General features: G+C 42.2%; 1 protein-coding gene across 2 annotated transcripts in view; it reads left to right on the top strand.

The window, feature by feature from the left end:
• MAP3K9 (mitogen-activated protein kinase kinase kinase 9) overlaps positions 1–19,784 on the top strand; it is a 47,448-nt gene that overhangs the window by 11,816 nt on the left and 15,848 nt on the right. For both annotated transcript variants that reach the window (XM_048486694.1, XM_048486695.1), the window contains exons 3-6: positions 2,435–2,615; positions 3,941–4,089; positions 7,230–7,405; positions 16,545–16,785. In XM_048486694.1, coding sequence (XP_048342651.1) covers positions 2,435–2,615; positions 3,941–4,089; positions 7,230–7,405; positions 16,545–16,785 — 747 coding nt within the window. The remainder of the gene's footprint in view (positions 1–2,434; positions 2,616–3,940; positions 4,090–7,229; positions 7,406–16,544; positions 16,786–19,784) is intronic.

Genomic DNA, 19,784 nt, shown 5'->3' with positions numbered 1-19,784 from the left:
TGGTGGAGCAAAGGACAATATTATAGGTCATTTTAGGTACCCATTGAGAAGACAAGTGATAAGTAGCCAAATAAAAATATTTACCCAAAATTCAGAATTGCAACACTATTTGTTTGAAGTTGCATGTATTTTCTGTATAGTCTTCCTTTCTCGTAGGACTCAGAGTTGATAGCATTTTATATGAATAGAGATCCAATAAGCACAGTGTAGTTTGATACAATCAGTGTTAGGAGACATTGATTGAGCAACATACTGCCATTAGCAGAATAGGTGCTTTATAAATGTTAAGCCTGGATTTTATCAGCTATACTTGTATCAAAAATTAAGCATGCCCTTCAGATACGTGTTTAATGCCCTTGTCATTCATGCCTTTTGTAAAGGTTTGAGGCTGGGTGATTGTAATGTGTATAAGGTTGCCCATGATGATTCTCTTCAAGTTGCATCTGGTGCACAGCTTGGCTTTCTGCCTTCTGACAGGCAGTGTGTGTTGCCAGGAACACATTACATCATTACTGCAGTGGATTCATATAGCTTTTTGAGTACAACTCAAGACACTGTGTTTCAGTACAGCCCTAACTGGCTTGGACCAAGTGTACCATAGCATTGCAGTTTCCAGAATTGATTGGCTGGAGAAAATTTCCTCAAGTAGATAGACAGTGAAAAAAGAAAAGTACCTGTTAATTCCATTCTATTCCATAGTCTTTATTGACATCACATACCTGTTAATCCAAAAACAAAGGAGAACAATGGACACAGTTTTCTCCCAATTATTATTATGGTAGATTTCACAGCTGCCAGCTCTTTAGCTGGTAGTTGGCCTTTCATTACAATTCGGACCTCACCCAGAGGCCTAGGAAATTGTAATGTATCGGCGTAGTATTCGTTCAGATGTCAGCAGGGCTGCCTTCTGAATTTGACAGATGTTAATTTTGCCAATTCGGAAATGTTTCAAGTGCTTCCCTAGTGTTTTCGAAATGGCGCCCAGTGTGTCGATTACCACTGGGATTTGGGTGGTATCATCAGGAGAGTCTCCCGAAAAATCTCTGAAATTTTGATTCTTCTAGCCTAAAAACTGCGCCCCCTGCAGGCCAAAAACTGAAAAAACACTAAAAAAAATACAAACAAACTGCAATTTTAGCGCCCCCACAAGGGGGCACCCAGTGCAGCGCACTCCCCCTGGTAGCTTTGCCTCTGACTGGGAAGACCTCAGCTGGTTTGATTTTCAAATCGTGGCATCTAGTGACCTTCTCATGTTCTTTTTCAATTACCCTACTGTTCCCGGGGACTGCTATGGCGATGATGGTCACTTTCTTGTCCTCGATCATGGTGATGTCTGGTATATTGTGTTTCAACACTTTGTCCATTTGGATTGGAAAGTCCCACAGGATCTTGACCTTCTCATTTTCCATTACTTTCTCTGGACAATGTTCCCACCAGTTCTTAGCTGATCTTATGTTGTAATTCTTGCATAAATTCCAGTGGATCATCTTGGCCACTGAGTTGTGCCTCTGTTTGTACTTAGCCTGGACAATCTTTTTGCAGCAGCTGAGGACATGATCCACAGTTTTGTCAGCTTCTTTGCACCATCTGGATTTTGCATCATCCGAGGATTTTTCAATTCTGGCCTTGATCAAATTTGTTCTAATGGCTTGCTTTTGAGCAGCCAAAATCAGGAATTCAGTTTCCTTTTTCAGACTTCCAGTTGTTAACTACAGCCAGGTCTTTTAATTGTCTACCTTGTCCTCGACCTTCTCCAGAAATTGGCCATGCAGAGCTTTGTTGTGCCAGCTTTCGGTCCTCATTTTAGTCACATTTTTTCTGTATTCTTGTTTGGTTTTCTGGGTTTTCAGAAAATGTCTGTTCTTTGACTTTTATTCACATAATTGGCCAACACAAGTTTCTCCTCTTCCACTGTTTGCCTTACTTGCAGTAAACCTCCGCCACCAGATCTCTGGGGAAGATATAATCTGTTGTTGTTGTTGTTACATTTATACCCCCATTTATTTTTGTTCAGTGCAGAACTTCTTGAATTTTGATAACAAATCTTGGTTTTCATGTCAACAAGTTTTTAATTTTTTTAAAAAAATTAACTGTAGAGTTATTCAAATTGCCAGTAAACTTACGGTTTTGGAATACAGTTCTAGTCTTAATTTTTCTGGATGCAAGCATCTGTTTTTGTGGCCATAAGATTTTTAGGAATAATATTGACTGTTTTGCTACTTGTTTTGTTTCTCAGTCTGGTGTGTGATTTATTAGGGATGCTAATAGGGTCCTGCTAGTTCAAGTAGTAACCCAGAGAACATCTTTATACTTGTATAAGGCTGCATTTGATTCTTCTCCCCTTTTCTGGTAATAGATTTTAAAAGATGAGCAAATATGTTTCCTTATTTTTTGCTACATGTGCATTGAATTTTTCCTCTTCTCTCTGTTCTAGTATTGATACTTGAGAAGGTGGAAAATGGGGAGCTGACCAACAAGAACTTGAAGATCACAGATTTCGGCTTGGCCAGGGAATGGCATAAGACAACCAAAATGAGTGCAGCTGGGACATATGCCTGGATGGCTCCTGAGGTCATCCGCTCATCCATGTTCTCTAAAGGCAGTGATGTGTGGAGGTATTTTGTTAGTATTAAATGCTTTGAACTACCGAACCAGAGGTATAGAGGGACTGTAGAGATGCATGCAGTTGTATGTAGTTTGATTAGAGGTGCTTCAGTTAAATATACTCATCCCTTTTTATGTGTGTAGGAATCAAATGCTGGAACAGCATTTCAAGATTATGGTAGCTGGTAAAATGTCGTTTCTAATGATCACAAAGCTGCACCCATCACCTCCACCCCTTGGCCCAGATAAGCATTTCAACATCTATTGAAACAAACAATCAAACTGAATTGGCATGGTTCAGACACAACAAACATGGATTTTTATGTGAGTTAGCCTAGGCCAGGGGTCTGCAACCTGCGGCTCTCCAGATGTTCATCCTGGCAGGGGCTGATGGGAATTGTAGTCCATGAACATCTGGAGAGCTGCTGGTTGCAGACCCCTGGTCTAGGAGATCCTCAGGCTCAAGTACTCCATCGTTCTCATCCATTCCTAGCATGTAGTGCAAGTGTCACAGAAAACTATATTGCTGTTAAGCCTGAAGCACAAACCCAAACCAAGATTCCAAACTAGTTTAATGCTGGTTTGAAGAGAAGAAAATACATTATTCCTAAATATTTGACTCAATTTAATGTCAGTTCACAACCAGTGTCCTTGCTTATTTCATCCTCTTCTTCCTTTGATAACAATTTTAATATGATTTCGTCTTCTTCCTATTAATCTTGTAATCCAAAAAGAATCCAGTTTTTTCAGTTTGTTCCATTGTATATATCATATTGACGGATATAAATTTGCAGTTGTCATTACATCAGCATAACATTTCGTTTTAAACTCTTCTCCATCTAATCTCAGTCCTTTGATTCTTGGATCTTGTCTGATTTTATTAGCCAGTACTCCCAGTACACGGTTAAGTAGCAGTTGTCATCTAGGGCAAAGCCGAGAATGTGTGACCATCAGTAATGTATGCATATTGAGTGTAGAAAGTAGAACCATTGGTGTTCTTGCTGGTAAGCATGACACTCTTAACTGTGTTGAGGAGATTATGCCATTACCTGCCTTTTCTGTAATATATTAAAGACTCTGCACCTAAGAAATAAGCAGTGTTTCACCAAAAGTATTTGTATGTGACCAAATCCAACCACTTTTCATGGTGGTATTTCAGATATTTGGGTTGAACAATGCAAAAATGTTGATTATTCTTGGGCATAAACAAACGATAACTTTGGCTTCTGAAAGTATTACTTTTAGTATACGCTTATTGGATTTAGGAAACAGTTGTTATTAATAGGTGGCTTACAGAATTTATGAAAGCTGAAGCCTGTTTTGCTTTTTTAAATAGCTATGGTGTGTTACTATGGGAATTGCTAACTGGAGAAGTACCATTTCGAGGAATTGATGGCCTAGCCGTTGCATATGGTGTTGCCATGAATAAACTTGCTCTTCCCATTCCTTCAACATGCCCAGAACCTTTTGCCAGACTGATGGAAGGTAAGAGTTAATCAAACTTAATAAACTTGCTTATGCTGTTCTTGCTTTAAGAATGCAGTTCTGGCAATGCTAATTCTACAAATAAGCCACTTCACTTCTCTAGCCCATAATTATACCAGGTGGTATGCTTGCTTCTTTGTCTACTTTTAGAGGCATGTGAACTGTGCTTTGACCTCAGACCACTGTGTTTGATATGCTTATCAGCCATTATATGGCAATCCTTGGAAAACATGGTGCCAAAAATCTTTATGAGATATATTCATGTTAGCACTTCCTAATCTCCAAAGGGTTACACAGAAATGCAGACAAAAATCATTGGATTTCAAGAGATCCGTCTTAAAATCACTACCGGTAACTGATTGGCAACAGAAGAGAATTTTTAAAAATCATATACTTTAGAACAAATCTCTGTCCTGTGCTTCTTTTTTGTATGAAAACGGTGCGGTTAAATTGTTGTCTTGCTTAATTAAGCAGGTGAGAAGCTGCAGGGACTGTGCGAAGAAGGATAAGCAAAGCAGAGATAATACAGGGGAGTATGAGGTCCCTCCCGCTGCAAGTTCTTGTTATAGTTTATACCAGAATAGCCAGACTAAGATCCCTGACAATATTTCAGAAATTAAGGCAACTGGAATAGCACCGTACCAACTTAGTGAAAGAAAACCAAACAGAAATGGGGATTTGACTGGTGGAGTGTACTAGTTTCTATGAGTTTTTAAGTTAACTGTGTTTTTACAGACCATTGGTAGTTCTGGCTTGAATTGCTTAAGCTGCAATGACTATTCTATTGTGGTTCCACTGTCAAAGAATCATGAACCAAAGAACCTAATATATGGCTTTATTATCTGTCTTTTGACATGTTTCAGCCATTGCATAACCTGTGCATATCGTAATGTAAATGTGCTTATTTGGCCACTTGTATATGCGTGTTCATTTGAACTTGACTCAGCTTGGGGTTTTTTTTAAACAAAGATGAACAAATAGTCGTATGGTAGCAGAGGTTCATAAGCCATACTTTCCTCTGAAATGCAAGGTTTTTATCACTTTTCTAGTGTTGCAAATCATGGGACAAACTATAAAAGCTCTCAGTGCAGAAATGGCTGTCAGTGGTGAGTGTGGAATGTGGAAAGGTATTGGAAAGTTGTTTGGTATTGGAAAGCTATGAAAGTCATAGAGGTGGGTGTGTATGTATGCCTCAGTACAAATCAACCTGGTCATAATAAAGTGTGTGTATGTTGGACTTAGTACTTGACTGACACAGAGCTTAGTAAGCAAATCATGGGTTGAAGTGCATTATACAATTTGAAATCCAGGTTGCAACTTTTAGATGAAGCAATTATTGTGGCTTGGTGAGAAAAGGTAGGGGAGGGGCAAGACAATCTGGGCAGTTGTGCCCAGCTTTGGCTCTACTGGGCAGCTAATCTGTTGCTTTCTGCAGCCTATTCCCTGTTTGGCCATCTGTTATGTGTGTATGGTAGGGTGGTAGTGGAGTTACCTGAACCAACAAACAGGATGCATTTGGTTCACACTGTGTTAGGGAGGCTGGAGGCAGGTTGGCATTTGAAACATGGGAAAGTTTTGTTAACCCTTCTCCTTCCATACTTGCAGACCTCAAGAAGCTATATGGTTCCATGCACATTTATATCTTGAACAAAAGATCCAAAGGGATGCGTTTGAGATTCTTCATGTATACCAGTGCTGAAGTCCTTCCCTTCCAGCCACAGACCCTAGTCTTGTAAACTTTTAAAATCTCTTTCAAAGGTCAAAGGAAGACCCCATGGCAACACAAGGAACTGCAGTTAGAAGTGATAATTTGGCTGTGTGTGTACAAAAATTATCTTGGATTCTTGTCCTGGTAATTAAATCTAAATGCTAAGCTTTGCTTTTTCTAGTAAGATTTGCAGTTAGCATTTAGCTTGATGTTATTAAAAATACTGATCGAGTAGTCCCTATAAATTGGATAACTTGGGACCTATTGTGTACAAGTTTAACTGTTAGGCACTCTTCCTCAACGGTTGCGCTCTCCTTGGTGCTCCCCGCTGCTTGCTGGAGTTCCAGTTCTGAATTAGAAAGGGATGGAGAGGCGCTTGTGACTCTAACCTCTCCTTCCCAGGCTGGAAGATTCCCCAGCATTCATGGGAGTCTTCCTCACCAGACTCCCTTCCTGACCATGCCTCTCCTAGCCTTCTTTAAAGGGGTTCTCCACCCCTAGCCTTTCCTTGCTCAACCAGGACCTCTGGACCAATCCTTAGCTCTTCCCTCTGGGCCCTGACTGGCTACCTGGCTCATCCATCAGGGCTCTGCTCCACTTCCTGATCTCTCCCCCTGAGTTCCTCCCTGGCATCTTTCTCAGACTCCAAGACCCGGCAGCCTGTTGACAAGTTCTGCCTGCCAAGAGCTCCCGTAGCCTTGGCCAGAACCTCTTGCCCCATGGCTGTGCTTTTCCCACTGTTTCATAGCCCATCCTCTGCCCCTGTGTCTTTTCTTGCTATACTGTCTGATCACAACAGTTGGCTGCCGTCATGAGCCACTTCTGCCCATCTGCCTGCCCTCCTTTGCCGTCCCTGGCTACCTGGTGGTGACCTGCCAGTTACTCTTTCCTACCACCGCCAAGGTGGGTCACCCTCCCATCTCTGGTGAGGGTGGTTTGTTGACTGCAAGGGGGGCGGGTGGCGGCTGTGGGAGATCATCTTGAGCTGGAGCTGGTGTGGGCCAATAACACTACAGGAAAATGTTAAATCTCTATCTTGTTCCTTCTAAACAAGAAGATAAGGTTGCCAAGTAATACCCTGTTTCCCCTAATATGAGACATCCCCGAAAAATAAGACATAGTAGAGGTTTTGCTGAAGTGTGAAATATAAGGCATCCCCCGAAAGTAAGACATAGCAAAGTTTTTGTTTGGAAGCATGCCCGACAAACAGAACACAGGAAAAATAAGACATCCCCTGAAAATAAGACATAGCACATCTTTGGGAGCAAAAATTAATATAAGACACTGTCTTATATTTGGGGAAACACGGTATGTATTCCATATGAATTAAGAAGGAGGTGGAAGATGTTATAAAAATGATGGTAATTTAAAGAGAGGAGGTGGTTTTGTGTTTTTTAATCTGAAATTGTTTGCCTTTCTTGATCCTATTCAGATTGTTGGAATACTGATCCTCACTCTAGACCATCTTTTGCCAGCATTTTGAACCAGCTTACTAACATAGAAGAGTCTGGTTTTTTTGAAATGCCAAAAGACTCCTTCCATTCCCTACAAGAAGACTGGAAACTTGAGATCCAGGAGATGTTTGACCAACTCCGGGCCAAAGAAAAGGTAAGGAGGGCTGGGTCTGTAGTACATGCTCTTGGAACAGTGGTTCATGGCTGCCACCCCTTTGACTCTCAGGCCACATCCCTAGTCCCCCCCTTCCCCCCCCCCCCCACATATGAACAAACACCTCTTTCTTGGTATTAGGTCTGCTGCAAATTCAAAACACTCTCCTAACACTCACACTGTACATATACAAATGTACTTCACAAATAAAACATGACCTAGTTAAAGTAAACCAATTTATTGAGCTGTTTTAGCAGTATGAAAGGGTATGTTTGCATCTCACATGTCTTCACAGTTTTAATGGAATGGATCTGCAGGGATATTTTCTCAACATCAGGCTGCAAGGCACTAATCAGAAGTCTCAGATCCCCACATTCAGTCTTATTCATCCTGTTTCTGTGCTTGGAAAGAAGCTGGGTGACTAAACTGAACCCCTGCCCTACTGAACATTATGATGGGAAGGCAATCAAGTATATCTGGACTCTGTCTGTCAGTGCAGAGTAGCAGTCAGGAAAGTCTTTTTGAGAGAACCATGTAAAGGGAGCAGAGAAATTGAATAATAAAGATGCCTTTGCTGGCTCTTCCTTTGATTTCCCCATATACAGCGAGGACAGCGCTGCAGCTTTTCCTTTAAACATTTTTTGCCTTGCAAAGCAGCACCAATGGGACATTTTGCCTTTGCTCCCCCCAAAGGACTACTCAGCAAGGAGAATGTTGTTGCAGAACAAATCTTGCCTTGCAAAGCAGCAGCGATGGGGCTCTTTGCCTTGGTGCTCCACCTCCCCCAGGCTACAGAGCGAGGAGAGTTCTGTTGCAAAAAAAAATCTTGCCTTGCAAAGTAGCAGTGGCAGAGCTCTTTGGCTTGGTTTCCCCTCCCTCCCTGGGCTAAGAGTTCTGGTGCTTTTCCTTGAAATTCACCACTCACCAGAATGGAAGGACAAGATCTTCTCACCAGCTGGCTCATGAATTCTTGCGCCACCATCCTAGCGCTCAAAAAATTATCTTCTGCCCCCCTTGATGATTCCACCACCAGTGGCCAGTACTGCCCACTTTTGGAATCCCTATCTTAGAATATAATCACCTCCTTTATCTTATTGTAGTAGAAACACTATAACAGTTTGCACAGGCATACATGATGAATGCATTTTACTGGTATTTTAATAAATAGCAATCTAGTGCAAGTGGAATGAAGAAGGAGACGTGATTTTAAAAACTTCATGTGTAGTCATAATAGCAGCTTAAAAACTGCTATTTTACCTCTCCCACCAATCTTGACTACTGATTTTTCTTTAAAAGGAGCTTGAAGCTTTTGAGATTTAGTAGTCTTTTATTTACTTTGTAAATTGAGTCTTGCTGATTTCAGGTCTATTTAGCCCATTGCTGACTGACCTTTATGGTAAGGCTTGTGCAGTAGATATCTCCTCTAATGCATTTGCACCTGAGTTCATTTTGTGATCTTTGTCACTCAGTGATTTTTTCCATGATATCAGTGTGGTATGTAAAAAAAGACATATGCCTCAAAATATGGTCTTGTCTGCTTCTGTATTTTGATCCCACTGAAACTGGGATTCAGCATCTGCTTCACACAGTGGTCTATCGGTTGCCCTGGAGTTCCAACCAATTAGCCATACAGACTGAGGCCTTTCCCTGATATTGCTTCCTGGCACTGCTATGCAGAGATTTACTAGCTGTGAATGTGGAGGTTCTCTTTACTTACTGTGGCTGGTAGGCATTGATGAATGGACCCTAAAAGGCATGAACAGAAGAAATGGTTATCAAGACAGATATTCTGAGTACAGAGAGGGTGATTCCAAAAGAAGATAGTGGAAGAACCATTCACTTCCACTGCAGAAATTAAAGTGCTGTGCAACAGCTCCCACTCCCTGAAGAGAGACAGAGGCCGGGGGGGGGGGGGGGCGTGTTGCAGAAGTGGATGTTTGATGGCTGTTAGTTGGCCTAGGCACTCCCCACTAATGCATGCACACACGCCCTTTCTGTCAAAAATCCTATCAGGAAACTATTATATAAACTGCCAGCAAAATTCTGAGGTAAAAATGGAACATAGAGAGGCTTTTGAAAGCTAAAAACAAAACTAGATTTTATTTTACAAGGTTTCTTCTCAGGTTGTTGATACAAAGAGGCACCTTTGTTGGATAGAAATGATGATGTTCCAGATCCCTCAGTCTTTCGCGGATCTGATTGAAAATATGCAGTTCACTATCAGTCCCAACACTGTCCAAATCAAATCCTATGGTTCTGATTTTGTTCTCAATGACTTTGAACCAGTAGAATTGAAAGTTGTCTTTAAAAAGGTTTGAGTTTATATCACCTGCAAGTGATCTAAAATGTATTTTGAGCCAATACTTTCTATGGTATGATCCAAGCTTCTGTTTCATCAAAGATGAGAGGCCAACTTCGAGACATAACAAGTTGGATAGGTGACACTATTCGGGACTCCCAAAATCCTTCTCAGAAAATATGCTTGGATTTGTTCAACATCACGTTGGAAATCGCTTATCCAAATTGGGATGCCGTAGAGGATTTTAGGCAACAACTTTGCTTGGAAAATTTTTAATATGGCTTTTACTGATTGGTTTCCTTTTCCGTAGTAAAATTGGATTATGCCAGACATGTAATGTCTGGTTGATGAGATTAAGCAGGATCTAAGAAGGTAATCTAATTTTAGATTGTATTGAAAAAGTGATCCCTAAAGGCTTTTAAAGGATTGTACCTGCTTGATCTCAATATTGTTGATTTTCCAGGAAAGAGGACGTCATTTTTTGGAAAAAACGATTATTTTTGACTTCTCACTGTTTAGTTTTAGTTTGTTGAGATCACAGTAGTCAAAAAAAGCTCTTAGATATCTTTTGAGTCCAATGGATGTTTGGGATAAAATAACAGCATCGTCTGTGTTAGAGAAGGAGTGGAATGGGACATTGTCCAATTTTAGGAGGATGGCCATTAACTTTGCACAAGGTGGTTTTGAAGATCGCTATGTAGATGTTAAAGAGATGAGGTGCCAATACGCATCCCCGTCTGACCCCTCTGGTGATTGGAATTTTTTCAGATAATGTACCAGCTTGATCTAATTTGACCTGACAAGTGGTGTTAAGCTATATAATTTCACGGTCAAGCATAAATGTAATTCCAGAAAAACTCCAAGCTCGGTATAAGTTACCTTTGACCACTGCATACTTCTGGAAATTGTATCAAATGCACTACTCAGATCTAAAAAGGCTGAATTTCACCTTGACCCTTGGACATTGCCGCTGGTTTGCCAGAGTGTAGAGGGTTAGGCAATGATCCATGGTAGATTTTCCAGATTTAAACCCAGCTTGTTCAGGGCTCCGTGATGTTGTTTTCAGGTCATCCATGTTTTAACTTCTACTTTCGAGGTATTTAGTATAAACCTTCCCAACAATGGACAGGAGGCTAATTGGTCGATAAAGTTTCCAGGATCAAGCAGGTAGGTCCTTTTTTGTGGATTGGTATTATTATTGATGATAACCACGTCTCTAGAATTGAACCGTGATAATCCAATGTAAGTGAACAATTTAACCAAAATTGGGGTCCACCATTCAGTGTGTTCAGATAGACTTCACTGGGAATCCCGCCCAGTCCAGGCGCTCTTTATTTTTCTTGGAGAGATTTTATAATGAGTCGATGCAGTACATTTGCTTCTGGTGGGGTCCAATATTTTGGAGGATCCGCGACTAGTGGTTCGCTTTGCACTTCCAGCGTGAAATTCGTTGGGTTCGGGTTAAGAAGGGTTGAGCAATGCTGTATCCAAGCTGTTCAGTGATATTGTTGTTGTGTGTGATTTTGATTACTAGTGCCATTTTACAATTGACCAGAATTTCTTTGCTGTTGTTGGAATTCAGGGAGTCATGAAGCATATGCCATTACTGTTTGGGTTTGATGAAGTTTTTTCTTTTCCCTTAATGATTTGTTGGTGGTGAAGTTGTTTTGATTCCTTATAAGAAGCCAGGGTAAGATGATGATTAGGGTTAAGAAAATTTTAAAGAGTCTTTTCGAAGAGCGCCTTTTGGATTTGAATACATTCATCGTCCGAACCATTAACCAGCTCCCCGCTCTTACAAGATGGTCGGGCCAAGGTGAATAGTTCGGTAGAAATTTTGGCAAAATAATCCATCACAAGGGAGTTGTCATTATTATTAATTTACGTTTCTTTCATATCTGAGTGCAGAAGGCCGCTGATTTTAGTAGTTATTGCCAGGGAGATTAGCAGCTGTATTGGTGGTCCTTCAGATAGATCCTCTTATAGAGTCGCTCCTATCTGAACGTTTTGTTGGTTGTTTCAGTGTTGGAAAAGTATTTGGTCTCAACTTCTGGAATTCTAAGTGACTAGTGGCAGGTGATCAGCTCTCTGTTCGGTTATCTATGTCAAAGTGTATGAATATGATCCCATGGTTTCAGGGGAGCAAAGGCCAAAATCAGATGGTGCTGCTGCATCCCCTGGTGGAGATCTGCACGATATAGTTACTCCTGAATTGGGAATTTATTTGACCCGTTGATAATTATTTTCAGTTTGAGATTGGCAAAAGTCAATTAGTAGCTTACTCTCCTTTATTAGTCTTGGTGTCTCTGAATGTTTCACTTGGTTTGTACAACATTAAGTTGTTACTTTCCTCTTCCTGGGCTGAATCGCGGGGAGCCAGCATCAAGGTCTATTCTAGCGGCTTCTAGAGTCGCCCATTAGGTATGAAAAAGATTGTTTTGGGAATTACTTTCAGCTCCATGAAGTGTTGATATAGTCTGTTGAGCTGATTCCCATTGCATCATTAAGGTCCAATGTCCGAATCTGTTGGAGGTAGATAGGTGTTTATTAGTAATGGTGATTTACTGGTCGTCAGGGAGGTCATCAGGGATGGCCTGTTACGCAATTGGGTTGCAGAGGCTCTGGAGAATGATATTGCAAAGAGGCATTTCAAATGTTTCCTTGATCCAGGAAACAAAAGGCCCGCCTGATATCTGCCTTTTCTCTTGTTTTGAAGCCCTGGTAAAGGTGATAGGAGAGATAGCCTTTTAGTTTTGGGGCTTCAGCTGCCCACATGTTTCTTGGAGTAGAGATGCAGTCGAGATTTAGCTAGATAGTCTATTAGGTCATTGTCTCCTTTTTTTGAATTCCATCCAGCAATATTCCATGCCAATATTTTGATAATTTCTTAGAATTCGAGGGATGTAGATCAGGAGCCTAGTCCAGGTCTAGCTGTTTCCAGTCTATTCAAGCTATCACCCCTATCCCTGGAATACACAGCCGCTGTTCTGTTCTTTTTCGCTGGAAATCCTGTGACTTTCAGATAAATGTAAAAGATGTTTACTTATTTGTTGTAGGAAAAGATTTCCAGATCATTTTGGAGCATTTGTGGGAGGATTAATTTCAATGCATACTCATAGTTTGCAGAGTTTGGAGTTGTTCCTGTTGGAATGTTTATTTGGTTAGGGATCTGATCTAATGTAAATACTGTATTGATTTGAGGAGAAGAGGGGTCCTGTTTTGTGGATTTTGCTGTCCTTTGGGCATTGCTCCCATACAGTTCATCACTTGAAGTACTGTTTTGGAGCTCAGCAAGTTCTTGAGCCCACGATTTCCCTGCTTTCATCATCAGCCTGGGCATTGTTTAAGACCTTCGAGCTTGTCCATCTAGCATTCAAGTTCCAGCTCAATAAGGGGAGGTGCTGGGCGTATGTTTCTGACTAATCCAAGTTTGGACGGACCCTGAAGGGTTTGTTGTTTTTTATCTGCAGGTATTAATTCATCTAGTAAAAGGCAGTGGTCTGATCCATTGACTGGGGTCCTTTTAATTGATGGTAATTCTTTGATGCAATCAGTCCTATTTCTTTGATGGAGCTCAAGCATGGCAGAGCACATCTATGTAAAGATGCCATTTTGCTTCTGCCCCGAGCTCCTGCACCCAAATCCTCATACTGGGAGTTTTGTGTGCAAATCACATTGGCTTGCCTTTCCTTCACTTCTCCTGAAGCTAAGAGGCTTCATAAAATATAGTTCTTATTATTGTAACTTGGGCCATATTTTTGTTTCCCCTCTCTATTGGTGTCATTTCTCAGATGCGGGTATTTGGGTGAGTGGACACTTGTAAGATTGAGTGGGTGTACGGTGATGTCTTGAAAAAACCGCGTGATAAGAGTCACCAAGCCTTTGGATGCCAGCCAAGAGCTCTTCCATAACGCCCAGCAACTGTGTAGGAATTCTGGATGAGTTAAAAGTTAACAAAGCTCTTAATTGGTGATTTTTAAAGTTCATCATTTTCAACTGAGCGCAAATTGACTTCGGTGGTAATCTTCCTTTAATAATAGTATACACCAGAGATGATGCTTGGCCAGGAGAAGGTTTTACTCCAGTCCAGGGACTGTGCCTCTGTATTTACCGATGGGATGAAAGCAGATTTTGTTAGATGAGAGTATTAAGCTGCATGGATTCTTAATTGTTCTGCTTTTTTTGTGGAAATTTGGTACTTGTGCCTTTAACAGGAGTGGTCTTTATGGCACTATGCTGTATCTCTCTTTGTGCAGTTAATTGTGCTTCAGTACATTCCTGCTTTTTAAGGTCCATTACTTTGTTCATTTTACCATTTAGCAACTTGAGGTCATTGTATATATATTCTACTGTCCCCACTAAAAGGGACAATAAGCTAAATAGCTCATGCTGCTCTTCTGTTTCAGTAGGGTTACTGTCTGCACTCTCAGTTATGTTAATCAGTTCGTTCGGCTTGTTTACTGTTTTGCTAGAAGACATTCCTGTTTCTATTCTTTCTGATAAGCTTCTAACGGGGACTTTTATCTCTACGGCACTGGTTCATTATCGGCTAAGATTGTGTACCGGTTTGTTACTGGAATTTGGAAGAAGTCCCGGATTTTTTGAAGTTTGTTTAGCCGTGGGGGGAGGAGAGTTTTCTTCCAGCTCTCTAGTCCGTTTTACTCCCCATGTTAAATTTAAAAGCCAGAGAGTTACTCCCATACAAAGTTATATTCTTCTTCTTAAAAGAAAGGAGAAGTTATTTAAAGCTATAAAGAAGTGAATTAGGAAAAATAAGCAGAAGCCTTATCTGGAGTAAGATTTTCGAACGGGCCACTCCTGAAGAACGGAACCCGGAATCCTCCCCAAAAGGTTTTTCCCTCTATCCAAGCTTGCGTTTCCAGACCTTGTTCTTAACTGCAATGACTTTGGTTAGAAGTGTTTCAGAATTAGGAGCTTTATTAGCCAGGAAAGGACTATGCGTTTTTCACAAGGTCAAGGTGGTGCTCTGACCAAATCCCACCATTCTTTCATTTAATTGTCTCTCTTTCACAGAAGTCAAGAGATTCACTTACCATCGTTCTGTCCATGGCCCAGCCATGCCAAAGAAAAGGCTTGGCACATGTTATATTTGCAGAGGGCCCTCAGGATATACATTTTGTTGCATCAGATCTTTCAGAAAATGGACTATTCATTTCCTTAATTGTACTGAATAAGGGACAGAAGATGTCCAGGTCAGAAATTAGGAATGACATCAGACAGTGTATTTTCCAGGTCTACAAAGCCAACAGTGCTCCAATTCCTCCAGGCATCACAACATACTCAGCACAAAGTGCAGCTACCAATGCAGCATGTGCCCATTACGCTTTGAGGGAAGAAATAAGAAAGGTATCCAGATGGTCCTCCAAATCGACTTTTGTCAGGCACTCCAAGCTCAACTCCTTCTCCTCAGCTGATGCTGCCTTTGGACGTGGGATGCTATAACAGGTGGTGAATGATGAATAATGTCCACCCACGATGAGGGTCACTGCTATTGGAAGTCTAGATTGAAGTTGCTCTCCTCGTCAGAATGAGAATGGAACCTTGGATATTCATCCTGAGGGTTCCTTCTGCTCTGAGGTAAAAAAAGGTATCTTGCCCTCCTACCCACCTCCACCTCCCCCCAAAAAAAGAAAGAGAGAGAGAAAGAAAGAGAGAAAGAAAGAAAGAAAGAAAGAAAGAAAGAAAGAAAGAAAGAAAGAAAGAAAGAAAGAAAGAAAGAAAGAAAGAAAGAAAGAGAATAAATACAACATCAAACAGTTTGTGGGATAGGGAAAATGGTAATCTTATCAACTAACAATTGTCTCAGGCTGCCAAAGCTGACTTGCCTAACCTTACTCAAAATGAGTTTTTTCTTCCTTGTCATCCACAACTTTTCTACATTATAACAGTCTTCCCACCTGTTCTCTTTATTGTTCTTGTTGATGTTCTATGTTTGTTATATTTTTCCTGTCATTGATCTATCTTGGGAAGTACTCAAACTGAGCTCTAGAGTTTCCAGGGCAGGAGACAGGAAATGACTAGTTAGTTCTTCCTTTCTGAGTAGCTTGGGGGAATAAGCCAGATTCAAAATGCCCTCCATTCCTCAGAGCAGAAGGAAATTTCATGGTGAGTATCCAAGGTTCTTTTCTATGACCTTCTAATATTCCAGTGATATGATGATACATTATAGCTAGGGGCTCTAGTACTTGCCAACCCATTTTAAAGAATAAAAATGAAAGTACATAGAACAGAAAAAAATGCCAGTCTATCAATATGTAAGGGTGTCAGATGATGTTCCTAAACTAGTAACGTGATAGGGTATTCTCTCTACGCAGTGTGAATTAACCCATCAAATTTCTTATATGCATTTTGTGACAATATTGTCACTGAGTTTGTAAAACTAAGGGATAAATGCAACAGCAGATTCCTGCTCAGTGATCCTAAAGCTGTATGTGCACCATAAGGAAATAATTGCTTCAGATTTTCCATCTGGCTGTGTTTCCTTTGAAGATTAGGATATTGCCTGCTACAAGAAGTAGAATAAATGTCAACCCATTATAGCATATTTTAGAAGAAACACATCTATTCTAATTTAATGTTTCTAATTTTATGTTGAGATAAAATTGATACCCATAACTGACCTTCCTGATGACCCAAATCTTTTGTGTAGATAAATATATCAGCATGGGAAGTTCAAGTGCAAGGATTTGTTCATCTCCACAGTGTACTTTGATGGAAGACAGTGCCCATTTTTCTGCTTTTTTATTCCAGAGTCTTAAAATGAAAGAGGAGAAGAACTGTAACAATTCAGGTATTGGATGTTGTCTGGCTTTCTTGCAGGAGCTGCGAACATGGGAGGAGGAGCTAACAAGAGCAGCACTTCAGCAAAAGAACCATGAACAGATGCTGCGGCAGCGGGAGCAGGAACTAGCAGAGCGGGAGATTAACATCTTGGAGAGAGAGCTCAACATAATCATCCACCAACTGTGCCAGGATAAACCCCTTGTGAAAAAACGTATGGGCAAGTTTAGGAAGAACCGTCTCAAGCTGAAGGATGGCAATCACATCAGTCTCCCTTCCGGTGGGTGCTCTATTGTGGCAGCCTGAAACATGCTGTATGAAATCTAATTTCCTTTGACATTAAGAGATTAAGATCATTGTATGTTTACCATCTTAACCCAGGCCATTTTTATAGGAAGGTATAAAGGTAAAGGTAGTTCCCAGTGCAAGTACCAGGTCATTACTGACCCATGGGGTGACATCACATCGCAACATTTACTAGGTGGACTATGTTTACGAGGTGGTTTGCCAGTGTCTTTCCCATTCATCTATACTTTACCCCCAGCAAGCTCTGGAGGATGGAAGGCTGTCAACTTTGAGGCAGCTGTCTGACACTGACTTCCATCAGGATTGAACTGTGCTGGTTAGCAGAGCTTTGACTGCAGTACTGCAATTTACAACTCTACACCATGAGGCTTTTATAGGAAGAGAGGCTGTGAAATATGCTTCACAGAAAACCATCAGTCTCAGAGTGAAGCTAGGCAGCTGAAATATTTAGAGCAGGGGCCCAACTTGGTGCCCATGGGTATCTGCCAAAATATTTCCTGGTGCCTACCAAAGGTTTTTAAAAAGTTCGTCAGACGGTATGTGAAAGACTCTTGCCCAGTAGGACTTCTGGTTGGTCACTGGAGATCTGATTGGCTGGGCAGATTCAAACAATTCTGTTTCAACTGCGGCTGCCACCATAGTGTTGGTTTCATTCTACTGTAGGAGTGGGGCATCTTGTGTGGGTGTGATCTCGACCAATTGGCAGAGAGGCAGGAAATGATGAAATTCTTCCATGTACTTCCTGCGGGAGTCTTGGGGTCAAATACCTTCAGTACCCCCAGCATTTTCCTGCCCTTTTAGGAGAGCAGACACGCTTTTGGCTCTGGCAAAAACCCCTATTCGTAGTCTGTTTCGTGTCAGTCTGTGCCGTCTTGTTCCTTAGAGGGGTGAGTAAGCGCGATCCCGCTTCTGGGGAAGAGTAGTTCAGCCGCCAAAAGCAACCGCTTTCCTTCCCACCCACCCCTCCCCCACCCCTTGGCAAATAGAACGCTGGCAAATAGACAGTTAATCATGGACGCTGAGGTCCTTTTTTTTCACTCGAATGTAAACCTTTGTTATTCGCGGCATGAGCGCACACGCTCCGCAAAGTCAGGCGGCCATAAAGAAGGGGGGAGAAGCTCCACTCAAACGGTTTAACGAAGCGCCAAGGAAAATCTGGCGCCTTCAAGCATATGCAGTCATCCTAACCCGCCAAGAAAAAGAAAAAGATTCGAACGGCCGGGAGTCTAGCGCCTTCCCAGGGTGCCCCTTAATCGGAGACTCTATAGCCGCACTCCTCCGGCCTTCCTGTACGCCTCGGAGCAGTCGTGCTACACCTCAAGCTGGCCCCCGGATCAACTTGTCGCTCTTCCCTGTGCCCCTAACAGGCAAGACCTATTGCGGGATCCTGAATCGAGATTCTAACACTGGGCAGTTAACTCCAGCCTCCTTCTGGATGAACGCGCCCCCTGCAGCTTTCGCTGAGTTCCTTTAGAAGGGAGATAGACAAAGCTCTTGATTCAAGAGATCAAAGAACAGCTAATGCCCGCTTCCTCTACTCGGGTCCCATAGATCCCGCAGTATTCCCACCTCAGAGGACTCCTCGCTCCTGGCAGGCACCCTTTAGTTCCTACCTAATGAGGGAGGAAGAAGAATTATCCAGTTTAGACGGCTCTGATGGGGGAGAAAAATTCTTTGACACAGAGCGTGAAACCCCTGAGCCAGCTGTAGAACAATCCATACAGTTCTTTAAACCGGGAAGAAATCTAATCCTTAATTTCTAAAACTGGTCTCCGCTTCTGGATTTACGGCCACCCTGAGGACGCTGAAGAACAAATTCCCCAGCCTTCCACACGCTTCCAACAAGCTTCTCAATCAAGGGATATCCAAAAGGCACATCATCCCACTTCCCCGCTGATAGGGAGGGCGACAGGCATTTCCCTGTTCCTGAATGCTTCGTTAAAAAAGGATTCATAGGGAATGGCTCAATCCTTACCGCCCACAAGGGCTTGCCCCCTAATTTGCCAGAAAAAATATCTGATGCCTCAGCAGTTTCACGCCCTCCTCCAGACCCTTCCAGTTGATTCTGTGTCCATCCTGGCATTCCGGGGCACTGGTAGCCAAAGAGGGGGAGGGCAACATCAGCGACCCACTTGATAGGAGGTCTGAAGCAGCGCTTCGTAGATCCCATGAGTGGTTGGCGGCAGCCATCAAAAAACTCTTACGCCTTCCTCCATTATGGGCCACAGAGCCTCCATGGTGTGGCTCAAACATCTCCTGGAGATGATTCCCCCAGTCGAAGCAAAAGGCATCAGAGAAGGCATCGTAGGGTCCTTTCTGCCAATTCCTTCATAGCAGATGCCACCTTCGATTACATGTCACTGGTAGCTAGATCCTTAGCCTCTAACATGATAGCAAGACGCAACGCCTCTGATTCGCCCATGGCAAGCGGACATACAATCTAAACACGTAGTGGCTGGTTATTCATACTATGGAGGGGCCCTATTTGGCAAAGAACTGGACGAAGTCCTTGTCCAAACCAAGGACAACAAAAAAGACGATGCTGTAATCTGTCCGGGCACCCGACAGGTCCTCTTACCAACAGCAAGCTTCATCTTCCGGTCCCACAAAATCCTTACCCTCGCATCGCTAAATCCAGACGGGCAAAGACCACACTGGCAGAATCAACATTCCTTTCGGAACTAAGCAACAGTCCTTTCCAAAACAATACAACATGCTTCGGCAAGTCCTTCAACTCCAATAAGAAATTCAAGCAATGACGATCAAAGCATCCCGGTGGGAGGCCGTCTCCAACACTTTCAGCAATCGCTGGCAGGGAAACCACGCGGGACAGGTGGACAAAGGAAGTCATCTCCTACAGGTTATGTGATAGAATTCAACGCTATTCCACATCACCACCTAAGCTCATTCTCGGGCCAAGCTCTCAAAGGATCCGGCCAAAGCCAGCAGAATCCCGGAGGCGGCTTCCTCACC

Source organism: Sphaerodactylus townsendi, linkage group LG02 (assembly GCF_021028975.2).
Source record: "Sphaerodactylus townsendi isolate TG3544 linkage group LG02, MPM_Stown_v2.3, whole genome shotgun sequence".
Lineage (NCBI taxonomy): Eukaryota > Metazoa > Chordata > Lepidosauria > Squamata > Sphaerodactylidae > Sphaerodactylus > Sphaerodactylus townsendi.
This window is presented reverse-complemented; position numbering and strand designations above follow the sequence as displayed.